General features: G+C 40.7%; 1 protein-coding gene across 1 annotated transcript in view; it reads left to right on the forward strand.

The window, feature by feature from the left end:
* Window positions 1-3,189: 3,189 nt before the first annotated feature.
* SGK1 (serum/glucocorticoid regulated kinase 1) overlaps window positions 3,190-25,445 on the forward strand; it is a 151,905-nt gene continuing 129,649 nt past the window's right edge. The window contains exon 1 of the mRNA XM_064360662.1: window positions 3,190-3,915. Coding sequence (XP_064216732.1) covers window positions 3,847-3,915 — 69 coding nt within the window. The 5' untranslated portion in view covers window positions 3,190-3,846. The remainder of the gene's footprint in view (window positions 3,916-25,445) is intronic.

Genomic DNA, 25,445 nt, shown 5'->3' on the forward strand with positions numbered 1-25,445 from the left:
TTACCGAGGGCAGCTTTATTTATGAAAATAGAGGTCAGAGTGAAATAAAAGATGCCTTCTTTTCCCTGAGTAACCAACACAGCACAGTTAATGGATTTCTCTGTTATCGCACCAACCAAAAGTTAGTCCAAAATAATTGGCTGTCAGATATGGTCAGAATCCCTGCCCTATATTGCTCTTCCTTCATCTGGCTGACCTACTCATTCCTTAAGGCCATGCACTAACTTCATCCCTTTAGGTAAATTTCCTGGACCTCTTACCCATCCAGTCCCACCCTTCCCCCCTCCAAACCAAGACAGGCTTTATACACCCACAGACACCCACAGACACACACACACATACACACACACACACACACACACACACACACACACACAGAGTAGTACCCTCTTATCCATGGGGGATATGTTCCAAGACCCCCTGTGGATGCCTGAAACTTCAGATAGTACCAAACTACATATACACTATGTCTTTTCCTGTACATACATACCTATAATAAAATTTAATTTATAAATCAAGCACAGTAAGAGATTAACAACAACAATAACAGAATAATTTTAACAATGTACTATAATAAAAATTATGTTACTGTGGTCTCTCTCTCTCTCTCTGTCTAAAAATATCATATTCTATTGTGCTCATTGATTTTCAGACCATAGTTGACCTTAGGCAACTGAAACTGTGGAAAGTAAAACTTCAGATAAGGGAGGACTACAATATATATTATTCTTAACACACTGTGTATTTCTCTACTAGGCTGTGAGTTTCTTGGTGACAAAAACCATTGATGCTAGGCTGGGCATGGTGACTCACGCCTGTAATCCAAGCACTTTGGAGGCCAAGGTGGGTGGATTACCTGAGGTCGGGAGTTCAAGACCAGCCTGACCAATATGGTGATATCCCATCTTTTTTTAAAAAGTAAAAAATAAAAAAAGTAAAAAAAACCATTGATGCTTGTATGCACCAGACCTTCCATGGGATCTAACATAGATGAAGTGACAGTGGCAGCATCTTAAAGAGGTTGCATGGAGTGAGGGAAAGAGATAGAATTTAGCTTGTCTTTATTTCCTCCCTCATAATCTCTATTCATCATCCCCCTTCACCCCAAATAAATATACATCCTACCTAAAACCAGCGTATTAGTCTGTTCTCACACTGCTAATAAAGGCACACCTGAGACTGGGTAATTTATAAAGGTAAGTTTAATTGACTCACAGTTCAGCATGGCTGGGGAGGCCTCAGGAAACTTACAATCAGAGGGGAAGGGGAAGCAAACACATCCTTCTTCACATGGCAGCAGGAAGGAGAAGTGCTGAGCAAAAGGGAGAAAAGCCCCTTATAAAACCATCAGATCTCGTGAGAACTCACTCACTATCACAAGAACAGCATGAGAGTAATCACCTCCATGATTCAATTATCTCCCACCAGTCCCCTCCCACGGCATGTGGGGATTATGGGAACTACAATTCAAGATGAGCTTTGGGTGGAGACACAGCCAAACCATGTCAACGAGTATGCATGCTAGGCCAATGTGGGATTAAGGAAGAGCCCCTAGCACCTCCTTCTTAGCAGAGTGCTTGAAGGTCCCCTCCTATATATATCACTCAATCTCAATAAATGCCTATTAAAACACTTTTTGGGGAGCAGCAATAGGAGGAACAAGAAAGAGCTTGAATGACCATCATTTTTTAAAATGAGGTCCATTGAGGTATAATTTACATGCAGGAAAAGTTTCCCTTTTCCTATATAAAGTTTGATGAGTTTTTACAAACGCATAGTTATATAACCACCACCATAATCATGATAGAGAACATTTCCATCATCTCAAAATAATTCCCTTTGAACTACCATAATTTTAAATGAACTCTTTAGAAGAACCACAAAAACTTATCAATGTTGTAGATTACATAACATATACTTGCATCTTGGACAACTGAACATGTCTTTCCAAAATGAATAGTTTGTTTTCCCTTGGTTATCATTCCATCATTTAGTTGTATTGCATTTTGTTTTTGGAAACCTCAAGGCATTTAGCAAACAGGATTTCATGTTATTCCCCAAAACTCTGGTCCAACTGTAGAGATTTATAATCCAATTCAATGAAGCCCATGCATTTCTTTCCCAGTTTAAACTGATGTTTCTCTTCTTATCAGAGACTGCCATGAAAATACTTTAACAATGCTAGGCATGTTATATTTAATGAGGTCATAATCAGTTTCAAATTAGCAGTGTGCCTTTCACTTATTTATCAATTATATTCCCTGTGATGACTATGAAAAGCCTCCACATCCTGAGGATACTTGTCACAGATTTATTAATGGAATGAAACAGCAAATAATGAATGACTAAGTAAATGAATGAGTGAATGAATGAATGAGTGGCTGCCTCCATTTTATGGATGAAGCAGTGTCCGAAAGGCACAGTGAGGTCAGGGGATGGCAGAAAGCCACACACCGATGTTGGTGGCTTTCTGCCAGATCAGATGCCAAGTTTATTTTCTTTGCTTTCTTGCTTTGCTCTATGATATAAACTAATCTTTAAAATCATTTCCAAGAAATATCAACATTAAACAGTAAAACTTTAAAAATGAGCCGCGTACAATTAAGTGACTTTTTTAAAAAGAAGCTCAATGTGCAAAGGATAACATGAGTAAGGATTTTTTGGGAAATTTTTCACCTAATAGGAAGAATGCTTTATTCTTTTATTTACCAAACCTTCCTCATCATTAAATGGATTCAGTAATACTTTTTGGTAATAACTCGTGTGTGTGTGTGTGTGTGTGTGTGCGTGTAATAAAATACTTTGTATATGTTCATTGTGTTCTTTTGTAACAAGCTTTTTTAGTAGAAAAAAGACACAATCACCTTCACCATTGCCCACTATATAATGACAAGTAGGGGAGGGGAGGCTAGGAGAGCTTCTGCATAGTGAGAGATCTTCCATTGTTATACCTAGGCTTGCACTTTATTTCATTTTTTTCCCACATTTGGACAGGTAGTGATTAAATGTGATTACATTTCCGTTGAGAGTCTTTTATTCTGGAACAGAATTCAAAAGAATGTCAATGAGCATAACATAAAAACGGTGTGCATTCATATACAACTCTGATTTAAATGGTCTAACTGGAAAAAAAAAGAAAGAAAGAAAGAGAAAAAGAAGCTATTTAAAGTAGCCCTCCCAAGGGGAGTCAACTGCTCTTCAGGGCGTCCTGAGCTGGCTGTGCCTTCTCTCCATCCGCTGCTGCTCAGATATTCATGAATCGTTGCTTCTTCCAGCCTCGCTTTCTCTCTCCCTCTGCCTTTCTGGCGCGGCTCTCCCTCCCTCCCTCCCTCTGGCTTCTGCTCGCTCTTACTCCTTCTCTCAGCTGCTTAACTACAGCTCCCACTGGAACTTGCTCAATCAAAAACAACTCTCCTCTCAAGCAGCCTCCAGGAGCGCATCACCTGAAGAAGAGCGACTGGCTCCCCGCGCCGGCCGCCGAGGAGCAGCCAGGTAGCTGGGGGCGGGGAGGGGTACCCTTCTCCCGCTCGGTCGGAGACACAGCATCAGCTCCCCGAGGTTGGCCGTATCCCACCGTCCGGCCCCCAGGGACCTGCAGCAGTGATGCATGTGTTTCGGAGCAATGATGGAAGGAGAAATGCCGCTGCCGGTGGCCACTGAAAGTGGGGAGAGGTTGCTGCAGTAGCTGGTGCTGCAGAATGCGCGAGTGAAGAACTGAGCCCCGCTAGATTCTCCATCCCGCTCAGTCTTCATTAACTGTCTCCAGGAGGTAAACCGGGGAAACAGATGCACTAACCAGGCGGGTGCCACCCTGGATCTATAACTGCGAATTCCCCACGTTGGAAAATGGTAAACAAAGACATGAATGGATTCCCAGTCAAGAAATGCTCAGCCTTCCAATTTTTTAAGAAGCGGGTAAGGACAGGTTTTGATTATTTCTTTTGTTTTCTGTGCTTCTCTTAAATGCTTTTCAATGTTTGCATGAAGTAAGCCTAAGGTTTGGTTGCTAAACCCTCAATGTAAGCCGTGCTTCTAATAGCAGTGGTAAAGCTAAGAACTATACCTGCCTTGATTCGAATTTGTTGGAGGAGGGGCGGGGGGCTTATGAAGAGTTGCATTGGGAGGAGGGGGTTGGGCTGAGATGCATTAAAAAGGGTTTGAGCTGGGAATGGGGATTTTTCTCTCTTAAGTCACAACAAAGATTACAAGGCAGTTGCAAAGAGAATTGGCCTGAGTACAGTTATGGCTAGTAATTTAGTCAGGGGCTAATTTAGCAGCTTCCTCTCTCTTATCTTTGAAGGGTTCAACTTTTCCACACCTTTCATCCGCTCAGTCTCAAGTGCTGCATTATCATCTTCATTCGTCAGAAGCAGCAGCTTCTGGCTTCCCAAATCCATTCAGCCAATAATTTGCTGTGTCTCTATCTATGGTATAAATAGCAAAGGACTAGAATGACCTTTTGCAGAAATGATGGAATCCAGCATTTAAAATTTTCTATTTTAAGTTGCCTCAATTTTGCTTTTGCTTGGTGTAACTGCCTCATTTTTTATTTTTAGAAGGAGAGAGCAGTAGGAGGTCTGTATTTGAGTGATAATTCAAGGTTATGTTGCTGTATGCATTTATTTCTTAAACTATTTATTCTTCAACTCAAAGTATTAGTAATGTTGCATTGATTGTAGGTGAGAAAAAATGATTTTTTGCATGTATATTTCACAATAAACTCAGTTCACTGGGATGGCCACACTGGTGGTCTGTGTAAATCTGCAAATTTATACACAAGTAGGAGGTAAGAAATGAATGATTGTTAAAGGAATGATGACTGACACTCTTCAGGATAGCGTTTCTTAAGCAACCTTAGGAAAAGGAACATCCTCCAGTCCCCAACTGCCCCATCCTATTTAATACCCTAGGGCAATTTCACCAAAATGGTTTCCTCCATTCATTCGTCCTTCCCTTCATTCAGGTCCTTTCGGTGCCACTCTTGAAACACAGCTCTTCAGTTAACTCATCCGCAGAACCCAGTGAATTTCAGGGTGGGTTATACTACCTCCCTGCACCAAATGGGCAAACTGGGAAGGCAAGGGCTAGAAATGCAGGTAACATGTCAGGCCCAGCCAGAGGGCCAGCGAGGGCTCCCAAGCACCCTGGACTGAGTTCTCATCAATAAAGCAAAAGCCTTCTCAAAGTCTGTGGGCCAAAGCATATGCATTAAAACCGAAACAAAACCAACCTGTCTGGCCGGGTCCCTGGTCTTGGAGTGGGAGTACCATGTGAAATCTCTCACTAGTGGAGCTGCAAGCTGAATGAAAGCAAGTCAGTGTAACCTCACAGAGCTCCACAATGCTTCTGAGTTTTTCTCTGCAGTCAAAATATTTCTTTCCAAGGGAAGAGCCCTTTGTGAAAATTAATTTTCTTTTTTATTTATTTTTATTATTTTTTTATTTATTACATATCTATTTGCTCTGTCCCTCTAGAAATATTTATTTTTTTTAGCGACGATGTCTCTGTATTGCCCAGTGCGGTCTTGACCTCTTGGGCTCAAGTGATCCTCCTGCCTCAGTCTCCTAAATTGCTGGGATTACAGATGTTCACCACCAGGCCCAGCCCCAATTTTCAATTATCCAATTAAAAAAAAAGTCATAGCATTTCAGTGCTTTCAGTATTTAAGCTCTCTACTCCTTTTTAATTACTGTATTTATTTCATGGTATTGGGGATATTCTAAAACTCCTCAGTCAGATGTTCTTAAGCAATGTAAATTTAAGTAACATAAATTTTAAATTATCTTTTATTTTCTTTGCTATCAAAATAAGCTAACAGAAATACTAATTTACCATTTGGTTTTGTTTTGCTTAAAAGCATAATTTACCAATAGACTTCAGTTGGTGACTCTGCAGACCTTGAATTTTGCAAAGAACAACTCAGGGTTACTGATGTCTTATCTGAGTACATGTAGAAAGAAGTTTCTACCAAGATAACTGGCAGGCAGCTTCATCTACCTTCTAACCTGCACCTATCAGTCGCTGGAGACAGGATCAGACATCTCTCCTGCCCCTGTGCTCTCCTTACCCCTCAAGAACAGTTAATTAAGTAGAAGGTGACCTTGTATCAAGTCATTGAATGCCCCAGGGATAAATTCTTTGATTCTTGTCTACTTTGGTTTATTTTACAAGTTCTGTATCCTAAATGTTTATTTCAGTTTGTACCATGACTTTGCTTTTGGTTTGCTTTTTTTGTTTGTTTGTTTTTAATTAACAACACGTAAATAAATATATAAAACATTAAAACAATAATAAGGTATATCCCACCTCCTCTCAAATCCTTCTCCCTTCCCCAGATGTAGCAACTGTTAACATAGTGCTGTTTGTACTTTCCAGACTTTTATTTTACGTACACATTCATATACTAAAATGCCTTTGTTTTCAGTTAAGAATTCATTTTCTTATATTCTGTTGTTGAAGTTCCACACATTTCTGCATATTTTATTTTTAACCTAGTTAGACAATCTTACCAAGTGGATCTTTGTCTGTAGCCCACATTAAACTATGAATAGATTTTGGAAAAAAAAAAACCCATAGGGTCTATTAGGGCTCATTAAAAAGAATGAATTTTGATTGCAGGAGGCTTAAACAGTGCTTCCTATGCTTCTGAGACGTTCCAGAGGGAGCATAAGAAGCTAAAAGGGAATATAGGTTATCTGCCTTGTAGCTGTCAGTCACCATCTATTAGAGCTGAGTATGTTCTAGGTAGAAGAGGCCAAGTGCTTTACATGTATTAGCTCATTTAATCATCACAGTAACCCTGTAAAGTAAGAAACATTACATGTGCAAAGTGTGACTTAGAGAGATTAACCCACTTGCCCAATGCCACATAACTAAAAAGTAGCAAAGCTAAAATTTAAACCTTGTTTGACTCAAAGCTTGTATATATAATCCAGACTTTTTGATTTCAGACCACTCTCCCTTTTTTTTTTCTTTTGTTTCCACAACAGAATCTTCTATCCTCCCCACCACCCCTCACTAAGTGAAATCTTTATGCCACTACTGAAAACCTATAAAGGCGGCCAAGCCTCTTCCAGCTCCTTTCTAGTCCACAATACTGACAGTAATGAGAGGCAGCTCCAGGGAACCCAGATTCTAGGAACATAATCTGAAGAAAGACCGTCCGGATGCTAGTTCTACAAAATCCTTTGGATTTAAGCTTTTCCCCCTCATATTTTAAAAGCTCAACTAAATCAGCTTAATTTCATTTAGCAGAGAATTGCTAAACTAAACTAGATAACAACAGTTCTTTCATTCTTTAAGTGCTCATGATAAATTAGCGTTAGATGTGTATGGATTATATTTTACTCTTGAGAGTCTCCAAAATTTCATTTAAGATGAATGGGAAAATGTCCCTATCAGTTTTATTCTCCCAATCCAAGAGCTTTAAAAGTTATCAGAAGAGCTAAAGGTAATCCATTTTCATGGATTTAAAGATGTGCTCTGTTCATGGCTCAGATTCGTACATAATGATTTAGAAAACACAAACAAATGAGATTGTCTCCAATTTGATAATCCTTTTTGGAAATACACTAGGTATGTGAAAAAGACTTCCATAGCCATGATTACATTACCTTTTATAAAACTATCTAGCCCTGCAGAACTTATGATGTGGAGTGAATCTCAGAAATTCTCCCTCTGCCTTCCCTCTTTCAAAGATGAGGAAACTGAGTACCTGTGGTAAATCACCTGTCAAATTAGAATGAGGCTGAGCCAAAACTCATGTTTTGGGTTTTCACTTCCAGATCTTGTATGCTTTCCTCTTCATTAAGCCATCATCATCAAACTAGTCAAGTTCTTCATGCCGCATTCATTCATTTTTCAACAAATAGAGTAGGAACAAAATAACTACTTTTTATCTTCCTAGTGGAAGAACTAACCGCCTCATGACTACCAACTTTGACAAGACTCTTTCATTTTGACTCTGTATTTTTGTTGTTATTATTGTCTGTTTGTTTGTAGAGACAAGGTATCACTATGTTGCCCAGGCTGGTCTCGAATTCCTGAGCACAAGGGAGCCTTCCAGAGTGTTGGAATTTCAGACGTGAACCACTCAACGTGCCCAGCCTTGACTCCATATTTTATGATTATGCGCATTTGAACAATTCCTTGCGTTGTTCTTTAATAACAGTAGCTTTTCTAATAACTGTCACTTAAATGGCATTAATATTGCTAGGCATGGTTCTAAGAGCTTTAAGTATATTACACATTTTAAATCATCATACACAGCCTGGGTGTAGTGGCTTATGCCTGTAATCCCAGAACTTTGGGAGGCCGAGGTAGGCAGATCACTTGAAGTCAGGAGTTTGAGACCAACCTGGCCAATATGGTGAAACCCTGTCTCTACTAAAAATACAAAAATTAGCCAGGTGTGATGGCAGGTGCCTATAATCCCAGCTACTCAGGAGGCTGAGGCAGGAGAATTGCTTGAACCAAGGAGGCAGAGGTTGCAGAGAGCTGAAATCGTGCCACTGCACTCCAGCCTGGGCGACAGAGCAGACTCCATCTCAAAGAAAAAAAAAATCATCATATATAAAAATAACTGAAGTAGGTAGTTTTATGATTGCAATTTCATAGACAAAGAAACTGAAGTATACGGAAGTTGAGGAACTTGCCCCAAGTCACATAGCTAGTTAGTGGCAGGGTCAGGGTTTGAATCCCAGCACCAGGCTCCTGGGTCTGTGTCCTTAACCTCTGTATATCCTGCCTGCCTGACAATATTAAATAATCCAGGACGAAGGTCAGAGAACTGAAATGATATGACTTCTCTGGCCTCCTCCTTTCTCTAATAACTACAGGAACAAAGGAAATGTTTTTAGCCTAGTTACAGTGTTTACTCTAGCAGAGATGAGAAATTAAATTAAGCTCCTCTGAAGTGCTTATTCTTCACAAGTGTTCCATGAACCGCATCCCTTTACATTTGATTTCCTTTTACTGTTCTATTATGCCTGCTTAAAGTATCCAAATTGGAATAACAAAGGTCCTTTCTTATGGGAAACTTTCGATGACTTCTCAGAGGGAGGACATTGTTGAGCTGTACCCGTTCAAAGCACTCTACTCAGGTCACTCTCACAATCCTTCATTATGCCCACTATATAGCCAAGGAAACTGAGGGTCAGCGGTTAACTAACTTGTTAAAGATCATAGAGTAGGAAGAGGTATAGCCAGAATTCAAATTCAGGGAGTTCGTTTAAGATCGCCAATCTTTACATTTGCGTCACTGGGGTGCACTGAGATGATGCCAACACTGTCGCAGGATTGGCTTTTCCTAATTGGAAACTACTTGTGAGGACAACCCAGAGAGGTGTTTGTTGTTGTCGCTGTTGTTATGGCCTTAGCTACTAAGAGGCAGATTTTCCAAGTGACTATTGAGAGCGGTGGGAATGCTTTCTAACATCTGAAGTCTACCTTAGATTTCTTCAAGATATATTTGATCATACTTCCCAGAACATGGCGGAGACTCCAGTGGCTCCTACTGTGCTTTCTGCAGAATGTTTAAAAGCTAAGCTGTTGAATCCCTCCTGAGCCTGCGCCCACAACACGGCACACGGCCCCTGTGACACTGCACTGTCATATTATTGCCGCTTAATCCTTTGGAGCTCCCACAGGGCGGGAAGGTCTTTTTTTCTTTTCTTTTTTTTTTTTTTTTTGAGACAGAGTCTCACTCTGTCACCCAGGCTGGAGTGCAGTGGCGCCATCTCAGCTCACTGCAACCTCTGGCTCCCAGATTCAAGAGATTCTCCTGCCTCAGCCTCCCAAGTAGCAGGGATTACAGGTGTGCACCACCACGCCCAGCTAATTTTTTTTTTTTTTTTTTTTTAATAAAGACGGGGTTTCACCATGTTGACCAGGCTGGTCTCAAACTCCTGACCTCAGGTGATCCATCCACCTCAACCTCCCAAAGTGCTGGGATTACAGGCATGAGCCACTGCACCGGGCCAGAGGGTCTTTAAGGATGGAAAACCAGTTACCTTGTTCACTACATCCCCTACTTGTCAAAACATATTTGTTGCATTAAAGAATGAATAAAATAAATGAATGAATCCTTCTATTGACTTGCCCTTAAGTCATTGCCCTCTTCTTTCTCCTCCTTCAAACAGGCTTCAGTGGCTTAGAAATCTAATGCATTTTATTTCTATGCTTAGATATGGATTCGATAGAAATTAAGACTAAAAAGTCACCTAAATCTGGCTTAAAGACAAGCTGTCACTACCCCTTCACAGCTGGTGGGTACTTAGGGAATCTTGGCTTCAGCTTGTTTGCTAACCCAATGCCCATACCACACCTTCTCTTCTGTGACACTTTTCTTGTCAGACCAAACAAGACAGGTGTAGCTGTGTTTCACACTAATCTCCTTTTATTTTACATTAATATAAATCGCTAATTTCAATACTATATAGTAGGCTGGACACAGTGGCTCACCCCTGTAATCCCACACTTTGAGAGGCCGAGGTAGGCAGATCACCTGAGGTCAGAAGTTCAAGACCAGCCTGGCCAACATGGCGAAATCCAATCTGTACTAAAAATACAAAAATTAGCCGGGCATGGTGGCAGGCACCTGTAATCCCAGCTTCTCAGGAGGGTCAGGCAGGAAAATTGCTTGAACCCGGGAGGCGGAGGCTGTAGTGAGCCGAGATTGCACCATCACACTCCAGGCTGGATGACACAATGAGACTCCATCTCAGAAAACAAGAACAACAACAACAAAAACTTTATAGTATCTGCATTATGTATCCTCCCAACTAGAATCCTAAAAATGTCTTCTAATTGTTATTTATCCTCACTTTTCAACACGGTCTTAGGAGCCAGAGAGTGTAAGACTGATGCCTTTTCACTTTGACCACTAAGTCTTACAGAGTTTGGATGCGGGAGTTCAGCAGACTGGGTTTGGCAGTGCTGGGGAATTAGTCTCGGTACCGCAGAATGTAGATGATGAGCCATTTTCGTGAAATAGATATTTTGCCTCCCCAGCAGCTCTCAAGAAAATCCTGAGATAGGCTCTTAGCTACAATGCTTGGGAGGGATTTTGAATGGAAATTGTAGCTGAGTTCCTTGAAATTCTGCACCATTTTTTAAAGGGCTGGTGCTGAAATGTTGGTGCCATATGTAACACTGGAGTAAGAGATATTCTGAGCTCACCCATATTTTACGATCCGTAAGTGCTTAAGAAGGTAAAGCAAAACCAAAATGAGGGGGTGGGAGTGAGGAACGTTGTGGGGGGGTGGAGCCATCAAAATGCATGTTGGAGATTTCCAAATATGAAAGCATAAAGGCAGAAACAGTAATAGGAATTGGATCAATAGAAAAGTTTAATTAGTAATTTAGGTCAAGCTAAAGATAGTTTGCTAGAGCAAATATTGTAGACGTATATTTTTAAAGTGTGATTTTTTTTACATAGTAGTTAATTTTTTTTAAGAAATAAGTCCAAAAAAAAGGTAAATATCAACATTCCTAACATTGGCAGAGAAGACTCCTGACTTATGAGTGGGATGCTGTTTCGTGCCTGCTAAGGAAAGCCAGGCTTCCTAGCTTGTCAGCTTGTTTGAGCGTGAAATCATTGGCTCCTCACCAACGCGGGGATGAAGATTTTTTACCCATTCCGTGGGGCTCAAGAAAGTTCAGCTCACAGGGTAAACAGAGTAGAGTCTTCAAAGAGCTTTAACTGAAGGAATATGTACTGTCTCTATAGAGATCCACATTCTCTCTATCAGGAAAGCAGACGGTTCTGGACCTCACCTTCAGTGCTTCCTCCTGGTCCAGAAATGAGGACAGCAGCAGTGACCTACCCTGGTCCTTGGTCTAAGAGCAGGCTTACCCAGCAAGTGGCCAGGTTTCTCCGGCAAACTGCACAGTGATGCTGGCAAGTTGATAAAAGATGGTGTGTGGGAGGTGGAGGAGAAGGAGGTGGAGGAGGTGAAGGACGTGGAGGAGGAGGAGGGCAGGAAAAGCAGACCGCAAGGCAAGCTCGGGGCTGTGCTGGCATCCTCCTGAGGCTGCCATGGCATGTGGAGAAAGGATTATGATTACAGTTTATTTACTCTCACACCTATTTCTTTGCAGCATTCTGAAATGACATTATAAGTATTTACAACAAAGGGAAATGAAAATAAAAGATGTAACTAGAGCAGTAGGAGAATCTTCTATTTGGTAGTTGAAGGTGCCAAAATACTGCTCTAATTGCTTTCTAGAGCCCACTGTGACATTTTTCTGGGAAGAATTCACTTAGCTACTTCTGTAACATTAGAGTAACCTTGGCCTCTTTTTCCCCTCCTAGGTCAGGGCATTCACCCAAAATGCCATTTGCTTCGGGAAATGACTGGTCATGTGGTTCTTCTACTTCTCTCTCTCTGTTGTCTCTGGAGGATAAGCTCACAGCGAGGCAAAAGAGAAAAGCATGAAGTGAAATATTCCTAGGCTTGCCAGGCATGGTGGCAGACGCCTATAATCCTAGCACTTTGGAAGGCTGAGGCAGGTGGATCACCTGAGGTCGAGAGTTTGAGACCAGCCTGGCCAACATGGTGAAACCCCATCTCTACGAAAAAATGCAAAAATCAGCCAGGCGTGGTGGTGGATGCCTGTAATCCTAGCTACTCAGGAGGCTAAGGCAGGAGAATCACTTGAATCCAGGGGGCAGAGGTTGCAGTGAGCCAAGAGGGTACCACTTCACTCCAGCCTGGGTGACAGAGCGAGACTCTGTCAGAAAGAAAGAAGAGAAAGAAAGAAAGAGAGAAAGAGAGAGAGAGAGAAAAAGAAAGAAACGAAGAAAGAGAAAGAAAGAAAGAAAGGAAGGAAGGAAGAAAGAAAGAAAGAAAAGGAAAGAAAGAAAGATAAATATATCCCTAGGCTTGTGCCAATAGAAAACAGAGGATTCTTGTTCTAACCCAGTGGCTTAAGGAACATCTTGCTATCTCTGAGTTTGTGAGAGTGACATCAGCCAGTATGAAAGACTTCAGTAGCTTGAAGATTTTTAGTCTCTAGAAATAACAAGGTTAAAAAAAGTCCCCCGAGTTGTTAAAACATATTTAGACTCAAGTTCCTGTAGGACCAAAATTAAAATATGGGAGGGAGGGGAAAAAATAAAAGTTAATAGTTTGAGAATTAAAAATAAATCAGAATATGTATTTATAATGTTTATTACTCAGAAATGTGATCTTTTCCATAGAATGATCTTTCTGAAAGCAGCTGAATTTTCTTTGAACTCTGAATCTTTCTGGGCCAGTATTTATTTAGGTTATACTATAGAAAAAAATTACAGGAAAAAAAAAAAAAAAAAAAACTATAGCTTCCAGTGTGGTTTAAAAGATTGGGGTAAGGCTGTGGAGGGGCAGTATAAAAATAAAGACATTAAAAGAGAATCCTCTTCAGAGCCTCATATAGCTTCTCTGAAACCTGGAATATACACGTGCTGGGCGCAGGACTTTGTCTGTCTTGTTCACAGCTCTGCGTGCCTGGCACATAGTAGACACTCAATAATATATGCTTGATGAATCAACAGAAACAATGTACTCAAGGAGCTTGGGGAAGAGGTATCATGTATAACTGGGATATCATTACTTGGTTGAATAGAGAGAGTACTGATGAAGTGAAGAAGTAAGAATTTAAAGAAAATCTTGGAGTGATTTTACCTGCTTCCAGGTATCCGTGGATTCTACATCTATGGATTCAACCAATTGCAGGTCAAATATTTGGGGTAAAAAAAAAGGATGATTTCATCTGTACTGAACACGGACAGATCTTTTTTCTTGTAATTATTCCCTAAGCAATACAGTGTAACAACTCTTTCCATAGCATTTATATTGTATTTGATATCATAAACAATCTACAAATCACTTTAAATGTTAGGGAGGTTATGAATCGGCTATATGCAAATGCTATGCCATTTATCAGGGGCTTGAGCATCTATGGATTTTGGGATCTCCGGGGGTCCTGGAACCAATCCCCCGCAGAGACTGAGGGACAATTGTAATAGCAGTCTGTAAATGAATGTCTCCAACGAACGTCAGTATAATTGCTTTCTCCTTCAACCACTTGCCTTCAAAGATTAAATGTTACGTAGAAACAACCAGGACTTGGCACTCTTTGTATACAGGGCCTTAGTTATCAGCTTTGGCAAAACAGTCATATCTAATTTATTTGTGTATTAGTCAGATTTTACGTAAAAGGGCCCACACCTTCTCTGTATTGTCACTAATAAGTCGGTGAAGCCATTGCTAATGATTATTCTTTTGGTGCAAAGCAAACATATTAAATTAGGCAGTTGAGATTAACCCTTCAGAATTTATCTCTATCAGATGGAATTTCAGAATGTATAATTTTTTTTTCCATCTAGTACCTTGGCAGTTACATCTTGCATTATACATTTTATTCTTTTACAAAAATCAGAACAATGCAAATTTCTAATGTGTCTTCATTTCTAAAGTTAATATCCTTCAAATAACAGATTCAGAATTTATTTCAGAATTAATGTTGAAATCCCCCCTTCCCACCTTGTTTTTCTTTGTATTCTCAGCATAAACAGCCAACATGAATGGAGCACTTTGATGTGTCAGGCTTTAAGGTGGAAAACAGAAAATAAGGAATCACAGGCTTCCAGGTCAAGCTCAGAGGCTTATGTCTGTAATCCCAGCACTTTGGGAACTTCGGGAGGCCGAGGTTAGCAGATTGATTGAGTCCAAAAGTTCGAGACCAGCTGGGCAACATAGCAAAACCCCATCTCTACAAAAAATAAAAAAAGTTAGACAGGTGTGGTGGTGAGGGCCTGTAGTCCCTGCTACTCAGGAGGCTGAGGTGCCAAGATCACTTGAACCCAGGAGGTGGAGGTTGCAGTGAGCCGTGATGGCACCACTGTTGCACTCCAGCCTGGGAGATAGAGTGAGACCCTGTCTTAAAAAAAAAAAAAAAAATTATAAGCTTCCTTCACTCCACCACCTCCTTCCCCAGAAACTTGCACTGTGACCCTCGATGATATGCTCATTATAGCTCCCTGTGTTATTTTTTATGGTACTGGTCAGTTTGCAATCGCATATTGGTAAAGATTTTTAATGAAATGAATGTCTTCAGCATTAATTAATGTCCTCCTGGACTATGATCTCTATGAGGGCAGGGACCTTTCTTCTCTTTTACATACAATTAAACACTCAAGATCTGGTCCCTGGGAGGTTAACAATAGTACATGTTGAAACTGAAAACCAAGCCGGGCATAGTGGCTCACGCCTGTAATCCCAGTACTTTGGGAAGCCAAGGTGGGTAGATCACCGGAGGTTAGCAGTTTGAGACCAGCCTGGCCAATATGGTGAAACCCCGTCTCTACTAAAAATATAAAAATTAGCTGCGCATGGTGGCATACACCTGTAATCCCAGCTACCCAGGAGACTGAGGCAGGAGAATCACTGGAACCCGAGGGGCAGAGGCTGAAGCGAGACAAGATTGTGCCACTGCACTACAGCCTGGGCTACAGAGAAGACTCCTTCTCAAAAAATAAAAAAATAAAAGCCGGGTGGAAGCAGTGGCTCACACCTGTAATCCCAGCACTTTGTGAGGCCAAGGCAAGAGGATCACCTGAAGTTGGGAGTTCGAGACCAGCCTGAACAACATGGAAAAACCCCTTCTCTACTAAAAATACAAAATAATTCCAGCTACTTGGGAGGCTGAGGCAGGAGAATGGCTTGAACCTAGGAGGCGGAGGTCGAGGTGAGCCAAGATTGTGCCATTGCACTTCAGACTGGACAACGAGAGTGAAACTCCATCTCAAAAAAAAAGAACCAGAAAGCCAAAAGATTGTGAAATGCCAGCATGGAGAAGAAACAAGGGAGTTAATCCGAAAACCCATATAGAAATCAAAAGTTCTTGCAATTTGTTCCATTTGGTTTATGTTAAAGTTCCATCATGTGCTGTACGTGATGTGTTATACCTGTAATTCCAGCACTTTGGGAGGCTGAGGTAGAAGGATCACTTGAGTCCAGGAGGTGGAGGCTACACTAAGCCATGGTCAAGCCACTGCACTCTAGCCTGGGCAACAGAACAAAACCCATCTCTTAAAAAAATAGGAAAATACATTGAATAAATTTTTTAAAATTCAATCATCTGAGACACATCTTATTGTAAATAACATCTTTTTTTTTTTTTTTGAGACAGGGTCTCACTCTGTCACCCAAGCAGTGGCGTAATCTAGGCTCACTGCAACCTCTGCTTCCCGAGTTCAAGTGATTCGCTTACCTCAACCACCTAAGTAGCTGGGACTACAGACACACGCCACTATGGCGGGCTAATTTTTGTATTTTTAGTAGAGATCAGGTTTCTTTTCTTTTCTTTCTTTTTTTTTTTTGAGATGAAGTTTCCCTCTGTTGCCCAGGCTGGCTGGAGTGCAGTGGCGTGATTTTGACTCACTGCAACCTCCATCTTTTGGGTTCAAGTGAATCTTGTGTCTCAGCCTCCCAAGTAGGTGGACCTACAAGCACCGGCCACCATGCCCGGCTAATTTTTGTACTTTTAGTAGAGACAGTGTTTCCCCATGTTGACCAGGCTGGTCTTGAACTCCTGACTCCAGGTGATCCACCCGCCTTGGCGTCTCAAAGTGTTTTGGCATTACAGGCCTGAGCAACCATGCCTGGTTAAATAACATCTCTTTTGAAGTCATTGTCTCCTCTACCATTCACTACTCCCTGTGAATGATCCATGTAGTAAACTGCTCTTATAATTTAGTAATAGGTTAACAATTTTTCTTTTCTGAAGGAAATCACATTTAGCATGATATAACCTCTTAGGTTTGCCTCATTTGGCAGGAAATCAAAGCTAAATTCAAAGGTAAATTTCAGTGAACAAATTAGACAAATCTTTAAACATAACTTTTTTTTTTTTGGCTAGTCAAGTGGGAGTGGAGAAGGAACAAATAAATCTGTAACTGGTTGTGATCAATTAGTTGTAAACACCACTGCACTCGGACCAGCCTAGAAATAACTTCTTAGTCACTGAATTTGGTTTTAATCTTGTAATTTTATTTTCTTATTTTCACTCTCCTCTTATGTGTTTTTCATTGTAAACTGCCTTGTCTTTTTCTTTTTTTTTTTCCTTCTCTCTCTCTCTCTCTCTCTCTCTCTCTCTCTCTCTGAGACAGGATCTTGCTCTGTCCCCCTCGCTGGAATGTAGTAGTGTGATCATAGCACTTTGACCTTGAACTCCAGGACTCAAGTGATCCTCCCTATTGCCCAGGCTAGAATGCAGTGGTGCAATCTCCACTCACTGCAGCCTTCACTTCCCAGATTCAAGCGATTCTCCTGCCTCAGTCTGCCACTACGCCTGGCTAAATTTTGTAGAGTAGAGATGAGGTTTTACTATATTGGCCTGGCTGGTCTCAAACTCCTGACCTCAAGTGATCTGCTGGCCTCAGCCTCCCAAAATGCTGGGATTATAGGCACAAGCCACTGCATCCAGCCCATATTTCTTTCAAATTGTGTCCAATTCGACTAAATTTATGTTACTATTATTGCAGAGCAAACTACCCAAAATTTGGTGACCAAAAGTCACTGTCATTTATTTGCTCATGATTCTGTGGATTAGGAATTCAGTTTCACTCATTTGGAGGGTTCTGCTCCCTGTGACATTAGCTGAGTCTTTCCTTGGCTGCATTCAGCTGATGGTTGAGCTGAGCCAGAAAGTCCATGAAAGCTCCATGGCTGGTGTCTTAGTGCATCGCTATTGGCCTCTTTCTCTCTCCCTCTAGCTTGGGCATCCTCACAGTATGATGGTCTTAAGATAGACTTAGATGGCTTCTGGCTTCTAAGAGGAAGGGTTCAAGAGAGCATGTGGAAGCTGGAGATCTCATAAGGCCGAGCCCTGGAAGTCATATAGTGTCACTTCCGCTGCATTTTACTCACAGAAAGAAAAAGAAAAAGTCATACGGCCAGCCAGCCCAGATTCAAGGGAAGGGAAAATAAACTTCATCTCTCAATATGAAGAGTGGCAAAAAGAAACTATGTGAAAGTTTCTTTTCTTTTTTTCCCCATCCACTTAGAGACAAGATCTTGCTGTGTCACTCAGGCTGGAGTGCAGTGGCTGGATCATAGCTCATTGCAGCCCTCACCTCCTGGGCTTAAGCCACGGTCCCACCTCAGCCTCTTGAGTAGGTAGGACAACAGGCACCCAGCAACACACCTGGTTGAAAGTTTCTATTTCACTAAAATATAAAATAATTTTTCAAATTGTATTCAACTGTACTGAATTTATGTATGTCCTTTTTTAAAATCAAAACATTTACAGGAGAAGAATATTAAGGACTCCTAATATAAGATCAGACAAACACTGTTGGCCTTTTAACTATATTATTTCCCAGCAAGGTAACATTGGGCAAGGCATTTAATATTCCAAGCTTTATTCTCTCTAAGGCTTATCTGTAAAATGGGTTTAATAATAACACCTCAGGCCAGGCACGGCGGCTCATGACTGTAATCCTAGCACTTTGGGAGGGTGAAGTGGGCAGATCACTTGAGGTTAGGAGTTTGAGACCAGCCTGGTCAACATGGTGAAACCCTATCTCTACTAAAAATACAAAAATTGCTGGAGATGATGGCATGCATTTATAGTCTCAGTTAGTGGGGAGGCTGAGGCAGGAGAATCACTTGAACCCAGGAGGTGGAGGTTGCAGTGAGCCATGATCACCCCACTGCACTCCTCCCTGGGGACACAGCGAGACTCTGTCTCAAAATAATAAAATAATAATAACAATAATACCTCAAAGAAATGCTGTGAGGATTAAATGACATAATACATGTAAAGTATTTAGCCCCAATGCCTGGTACACACTAAGCACTCAAAACATGTTTAGATATTATCAAAAGAGACCTCAAAATTATGACCTACCTCTATAGATTACTTTGCTGAACTTTTTATTGTGCTCTAAGTTGTGATTTTACTGATGAGTCTGCCTGAAGGCAAGCTGCTATGAAATCTCTATGCTCTGGGATTTCATTGATTAAAGGTCATTTCTCAAAAGACCTGCACATGGTCAACAGGTTGATACTCTCATTTAGTTATTTAGTTGTTTCTATAGGCTTAGGAATGAGTGAATATAATTAGTTTATCTTCTATAGATAGTTGTCCCTGGAGCACTGCAATGGTCTAGCTTCAATGTTAAAATGGTATTTCATTTGCACAGGATCTCATTAAATCAAATGACACCAAATTACTCTGCTTTTTTAGTTACATATGCACCAGGCACTGAGGGACGAAGAGATATCAGAATATTTATGTCCAATGTATAATTAATTAGTTATTAATGAGTTTCAACCTAATTTAATAAATTTAATATGAAATTTTGTTTTCTAATCTGCCTTACATCAAGACTTAAAATCCATTTGAAATTCAAAATCATAATCCATGTAACTCATCAACACTCTGAATGATCTTTAGAATCTGTTTATGACTCCCCATTCAGTAAATATTTCTCATTAAAGTCTCAGAAACTTGGAGGCATCCCATCCCTCTGTTTTCTTTAATATCAAGATCTTTTGTTTTGTATTTCTTTTGCCATGTTGACACTTATCCATCCATATCTTAACTTTCTTTTTAGTTCACCAGGACGGTGGTGGTTCATGTCAATGATCCCAACGCAGACGGGATGATTGCTTGAGCCCAGTTCAAGACCAGCCTGGGCAACATGGCAAGACCCCCAGGTCTCCAGGAAATTAAAAAAAAAAAAAAAAATTAGCCAGGCATGGTGGTACATGCCTGTATTCTCAGCTACTCAGGAGGCTGAGGTGGGAGGATCGCTTGAGCCCAGAACGTCGAGGTTGCAGTGAGAAATGATTACACCACTACACTCCAGCCTGGGCAACAGAGTAAGACCGTGTCTCAAAAAGAAAGAAAAAAAAATGTGGTCATTCTTGTGATCCACTCCTCCTTGGAATGCTCAGTTGTGGCTTCTGTGGCCAAGCACTCCAGCCTCTCCTCCTACTTATGGATGATTTCTTAGTTTCCTTTCAGGCCTTCCTGCTCTGTCCTACCAATAATGTGGGCATGGTTCAAACTCAGCCCATGGCTAACCAGCCTCTCACCACTTCCTTGCCTTTTCCCTCTCACTGTAGTTCTCCATCTTTCTCACTTTCTCATTAACTCTCCCTTCTCCTCCACACATTGGTAGGGTGGTGTTTATTCATTCCTGTGCTTTAAATGTAATCCATTATTCAGAAATTTAGTTCCCTGAATGCCAGACCTCTTTTCTCAATTATTTACTAAACATTTCCATTGAAATGCCTCACACACATCTTGAGCTAATCCTGTTCAAAACCCAACTCTTGATTTTTCTTCCTATTTTTCTCTATTTCAGTAAATGATACTGCCACTTCACGCATTTGTAAGAGTGAGAAATTCAGAAATTATTTCTCTTTCTTTTCTCTCAACATCAGTGCAATTCATCAGCATATTCTATTGCGTTTACTTCCAAAATACGTTTCTTGCCTGGGCATGATGGCTCACACCGGGTATTATAGAATCCTAGCACTTTGGGAGACCGAGGCAGGCAGATCATCTGAGCTCAGGAGTTCAAGACCAGCCTGGCCAAGATGGTGAAACTCTGTCTCTACTAAAAATACAAAAATTAGCCGGGCATGGTGGCATGTGCCTGTAATCCCAGCTACTTGGGAGGCTAAGCAGGAGAATTGCTTGAACCCGGGAGTGGGAGGTAGAGGTTGCAGTGTACCCAGATTGGGTCATTGCATTCCAGCCTGGGCAACAGAGTGAGACCCTGTCTCAAAAAAAAAAAAAAATTACTTTTTAAATCCCCTTCTCTTTATCTCCAGGGCCCATCCCTTGGTGCAAGCCACCAGCAGATTTCACATGGACTCCTTAGTAAAATCTCTTAATTCATCTCTCCTTAATCTTCTTTTTCCCCCACCTTTCCTTCCTTAACATCCCTGTGAAAAAATTATAGCACTTTAGACAAATTAACATCTTTCTCATAGTAGTAAGGTTTTCCTGAGGGAACAAGGAATTGAGAGAGAAAAGTACTTCCCTTGAGTCACATAGAGAAATGGCAAATGTGATGTTAGAAGCCAGTATCCTTCTTTAGTGGCAATAAACTCTCTTATTTTCTCAGTTATTTGCTGTGATTTTTTTTTCTTTCTTGCTCTTCTTGACTTTCCTTTTTTTTTTTAAATTAAAGAAGCATTTTATTTTGTGAAGAATTGAGGTATTTGGACCCTCTTGAGTATAGGTGATGCTAACATCCTTTAGCTTAAATTTAATTATCTAACTCCACCAACCCTAGGGGAAAAAAAAGTCACAGGGATTGGAAAAGCTACCAGAGGCTCTAAAACTCTGTCAGAAGGAAATGCCTAAACTAGAATAAGCAGGCATATCCAAACATTGGAAATCCTTTTTCAAAATGGTTTACTAAACCAGAGTATAATAATTATGCTAATAACCATACTTGCTATGAGTTTTACTGTATGTCAGCTAACCACTTTGCATAGTTTTCAAAGTCCTCCCTGTTTTGCACACATCAGCATACCTTGCCTCACCTCCTTTACTCTCAGCATAACTTCCCACCTCTGATCTCTCAGGGACCTCCTTTTGCTCACAACCTCATCCTTATTCCACACTTAGCTAAATTCTACATACTTTTCCAGAGCCAGCTTTAGTTCCACATGATCTATGACACTTACCCAGCTACTACTATTTTGTTTTGTTTTGTTTTGTTTTGTTTGAGATAAGATCTAGCTCTGCTGCCCAGACTAGAAGGCAGTGGCACAATCACAGCTCACTGCTGCCTCGACCTTGCTGGCTCAAATGATCCTTGCACCTCAGCCTCCCAAGTACCTGGAACCATAGGCATGAGCTGCCATGCCTGGCTTTTTTTTTCTTTAATTTTTTGTAAAGATGAGGTTTCCCTGTGTTACTCTGGCTGCCAGCTACTGTGAATTGCACAGATTTCTTTCCTTAAATGTAATTAAATTAAGAGCTGAATCCTTCTTCAACTCCTAGTAAATACTGATTTCTATAATAATCATCCTTTCTTGATTGAGTATAATGAACAAGTAGCATTTCCAAAACATTTAATTGACAAAATGGGCCAGGCATGGTGGTTCACACCTGTAATCTCAGCACTTTAGAAAGCTGAGGCAAGAGGATTGCTTGAGACCAGGAGTTTGAGACCAACGTAGGCAACAAAGTGAGATCCTGGGGTTGGCAATATAGTGGTGAGCATAACTGGCTTCCAAGGTGAGATCCTGTCTCTACAAAAAATGAAAAAGTTAGCTGAGCACAGTGGCCTGTATTCCTAACTACTTGGAAGGCTGAGGCAAGACGATCGCCTGAGCCCAGAAATGGGAAGCTGCAGTGAGCTAGAATTGCCCCACTGCACTCCACCTTGGGCAGCAGAGCAATACCTTGCATAAAAAAAATGAGATAATAAATAAAATAAAAAATTTACAAAATGTCCAGTGATCGTCTCTCCCTTGTGACTCACAATTCAGAAATGCTGGTGTCCTTAGCCTTGCTTCACCAATGAGGATACCAGTCATGGGAAAGCATAAGTAACTTCCCCGTGGTCACACAGATAAGAAGACTCACGTCGACTGATGACATTTGAGATTCTCTTCCCATTATATCATATGACTTCTCTGGCAACTACTTCCCATTATATCACATGACTTCTCTGGCAACTTCTCTGGTGGTTATTCGCTGAGCATTCTATACTGACCATCTATTACAGTAGGAAGTCAAGAAAATTGAAATGAACTTCTTTGTTCTCATGTTTACATTTCAGATTCTTCAGCCTAGGAGTAGAAGGGAATCCATTCTTAATTCAACCTTCTAAATTGCTGTAGGTTCCCACTCCCATGTCCTTACTGACTGTCTGCACTGCCATTTCCCAAGCTCAGGCCACCTTGAACCTTACCTGGAGAACTGCCACCATCTCCTTACTGGCCTCCTGCTACTGTTCCCCATAGACTCCTCCAGGCTGCCATCTAGAAGGGCTTTCTAAAACACAAGTGGGAGCTTGACATCCCTCTGCTTAAAACATGTCAGTGGTTTATCTTGACTCTCAAAACAGAGCCCTAACTCTTCAGCCTTATATTTATATAGCTGAGATGGGGCCCTGGCGCAGCTCTCTGCCCCCTCATCTCTTCTCCCTTCTCCTCTTTCTCCTTCCTCATCCACTGGACTCCATTCTCCAGCTATGCTGAAGAGCTTAATCTTCCCCAACTGCACCATCCAGCTACTTGGCCAAGGGCTCTTAACCCAGCATCCACAAATCCCTTGGGGGCAGGAGGATATCAATGGAGGAAATTCAGAACTTGGATGGCAAAAACCATTACATATTAATTTTCACTAATCTCTGGTTAAAATCTAGTGTCTCTCCAATTATAAAGGTAGCCAAAAACCACAGTAGTTTTACCAGTACCTGCACTTTTGTCACTAATAAAAATTATAGATATTTTCATGTCACATGACCATTGTTCAAGGCACCATAATCCTGCACATTGCTTATGCTCATCATTACTGAGAAATTGACAGTAATTACTAGCTTTCCTCTAGACCTTTTTATCTAACACACACTGGCTGGGCGAAGTAGCTCACACCTGTAATTCCAGCACTTTGGGAGGCTGAGGTGGATAGATCATCTGAGGTCAGGAGTTTGAGACCAGTCTGATCAACATGGTGAAATCTCATCTCTACTAAAAATACAAAAATTAGCCAGGGTGGTGGTGCACGCTTGTAATCCAAGCTACTGGGGAGACTGAGGCAGGAGAATGGCTTGAACCGGGAGGTGAGGGCTGCAGTGAGCTGAGATAGCACCATTGCACTCCAGCCTGGATGACAGAGTGAGCCTTCTTCTCAAAAAATAAAATAAACACAAATTTATAAGTAAAATACTTGGTCACAAAAGGACAAATGCTGTATAATTCAATTTGCATGAGGTACTTAGCTATTTATAGGCAGAAAGCAGAATGGTCCTTGCCTGGGACTAAGGAGGAAGGGGGATGAAGAGTTACTATTTAGTAGGTATGGAGCTTCAGCTTGGGAAGATGAAACAGTTCTGGAGATTGGGTAGTGGTGATGGTTGCCCAACAATGTGATTGGACTGATGCGACAAACTGCACACTTCAAAAATGGTTAAAGTGGTACATTTTATATGATGTATATTTCATCACATGAAAAAAGAATACAGCACAGTATATTAGATGGGAAATGTGCTGGAGAAAAATAAAGACAGAAGGACCAAGGGGTCAGAGGCCAAGATAGGCTTCTCTGCCAGAGGGTTCTTTGCTGTTGTTTTTGCTCAGGATCTGAGATATCTGCACAGCCACATGTTCAGAAAAACTTTGAACATGACGTGAATCTTTCATCTGATTGCCGGTGGGTGCAAAAGTGAAGCTTTTGTTTTGTGTGTTGCTAAAATCCTGAAAACTGAATGCCTTTCATTCCCCTAGCACCTTTTGGATGTACACCGGTGAAATCCTCCAGAGGAATAATGGGATGTCAAACCGTTGCTTGGATGGGGCCGTTTATCTTTCCATTTGTCTGCATTTTAGTTTGACATGAGCACTTTTCTGCCATGCATCATCAAGGAATTATGAGGCCATTTGAGGAGGTGAAGATGACTAGTTTTTGAAAATCAGATAATTATATCTGATTTATGTCTTCAGTGTCTCCATAAATCATTTAAATATTCAGGCTTCCTTGAGTTTGGCTTTATACTATTAACTTTCTCCTAACTCACAAAAAATAACCAATGTGGATTCCAGGTCTTCTTGTAATCTTTTAGTAAGTGGTCTGATTTCTGTTCTTTCTGACATTTAGGTAGAAGTTCTTATTAAAGTAAATATTATCAAATCTTAAGGTTTAAAGGTTTGATATCAAAGTTTAATCTACACAATATCAAAACCTGTTTGTAAAGTGAAACTACTATCTAATCAAGGCTGTATAAATGTCAATCATACAGGCTAGATGTTTTTGCTTTGTTTTTCTTTTTAATAGCAGTTTGGTCAATTAAGAAACACAGATCTAATTCTCTTGTTTGCCCCTATCCTAAAATTTTTACTATCTGGGGACATTGACCAGCAAAGCCTCTTGAAATATTAAGTCTAATACTCCTTTGCAATGTTATCTGAGTAAGTCATAACTATTTAAGACTTTTTTTGAAGTGTACAAATTCTTTTTAATGTAATAGTGAGATTTGTATGTCTGATTAGAAACTGGCAAATTATGAACAATTTTACATTATCTAGATCCTAAAGTATAGATTGCAAGAGCTTAATTCTTCAGAACTTAAAAATATTCTCTCCCTCTTCATGTCTTTCATGGCACTCAGACAAAAAACAGAGTTTATCTGAAATCACAGTCTGGAAACAAGAGAGTTATCCAATTATGAAGATGACATACGACTTAGAGAATCACCTTCCGTGCCC

The sequence above is a fragment of the Aotus nancymaae genome, unplaced genomic scaffold (assembly GCF_030222135.1).
Source record: "Aotus nancymaae isolate 86718 unplaced genomic scaffold, 86718_ANA_hifiasm-v0.15.2.pri h1tg000040l, whole genome shotgun sequence".
Lineage (NCBI taxonomy): Eukaryota > Metazoa > Chordata > Mammalia > Primates > Aotidae > Aotus > Aotus nancymaae.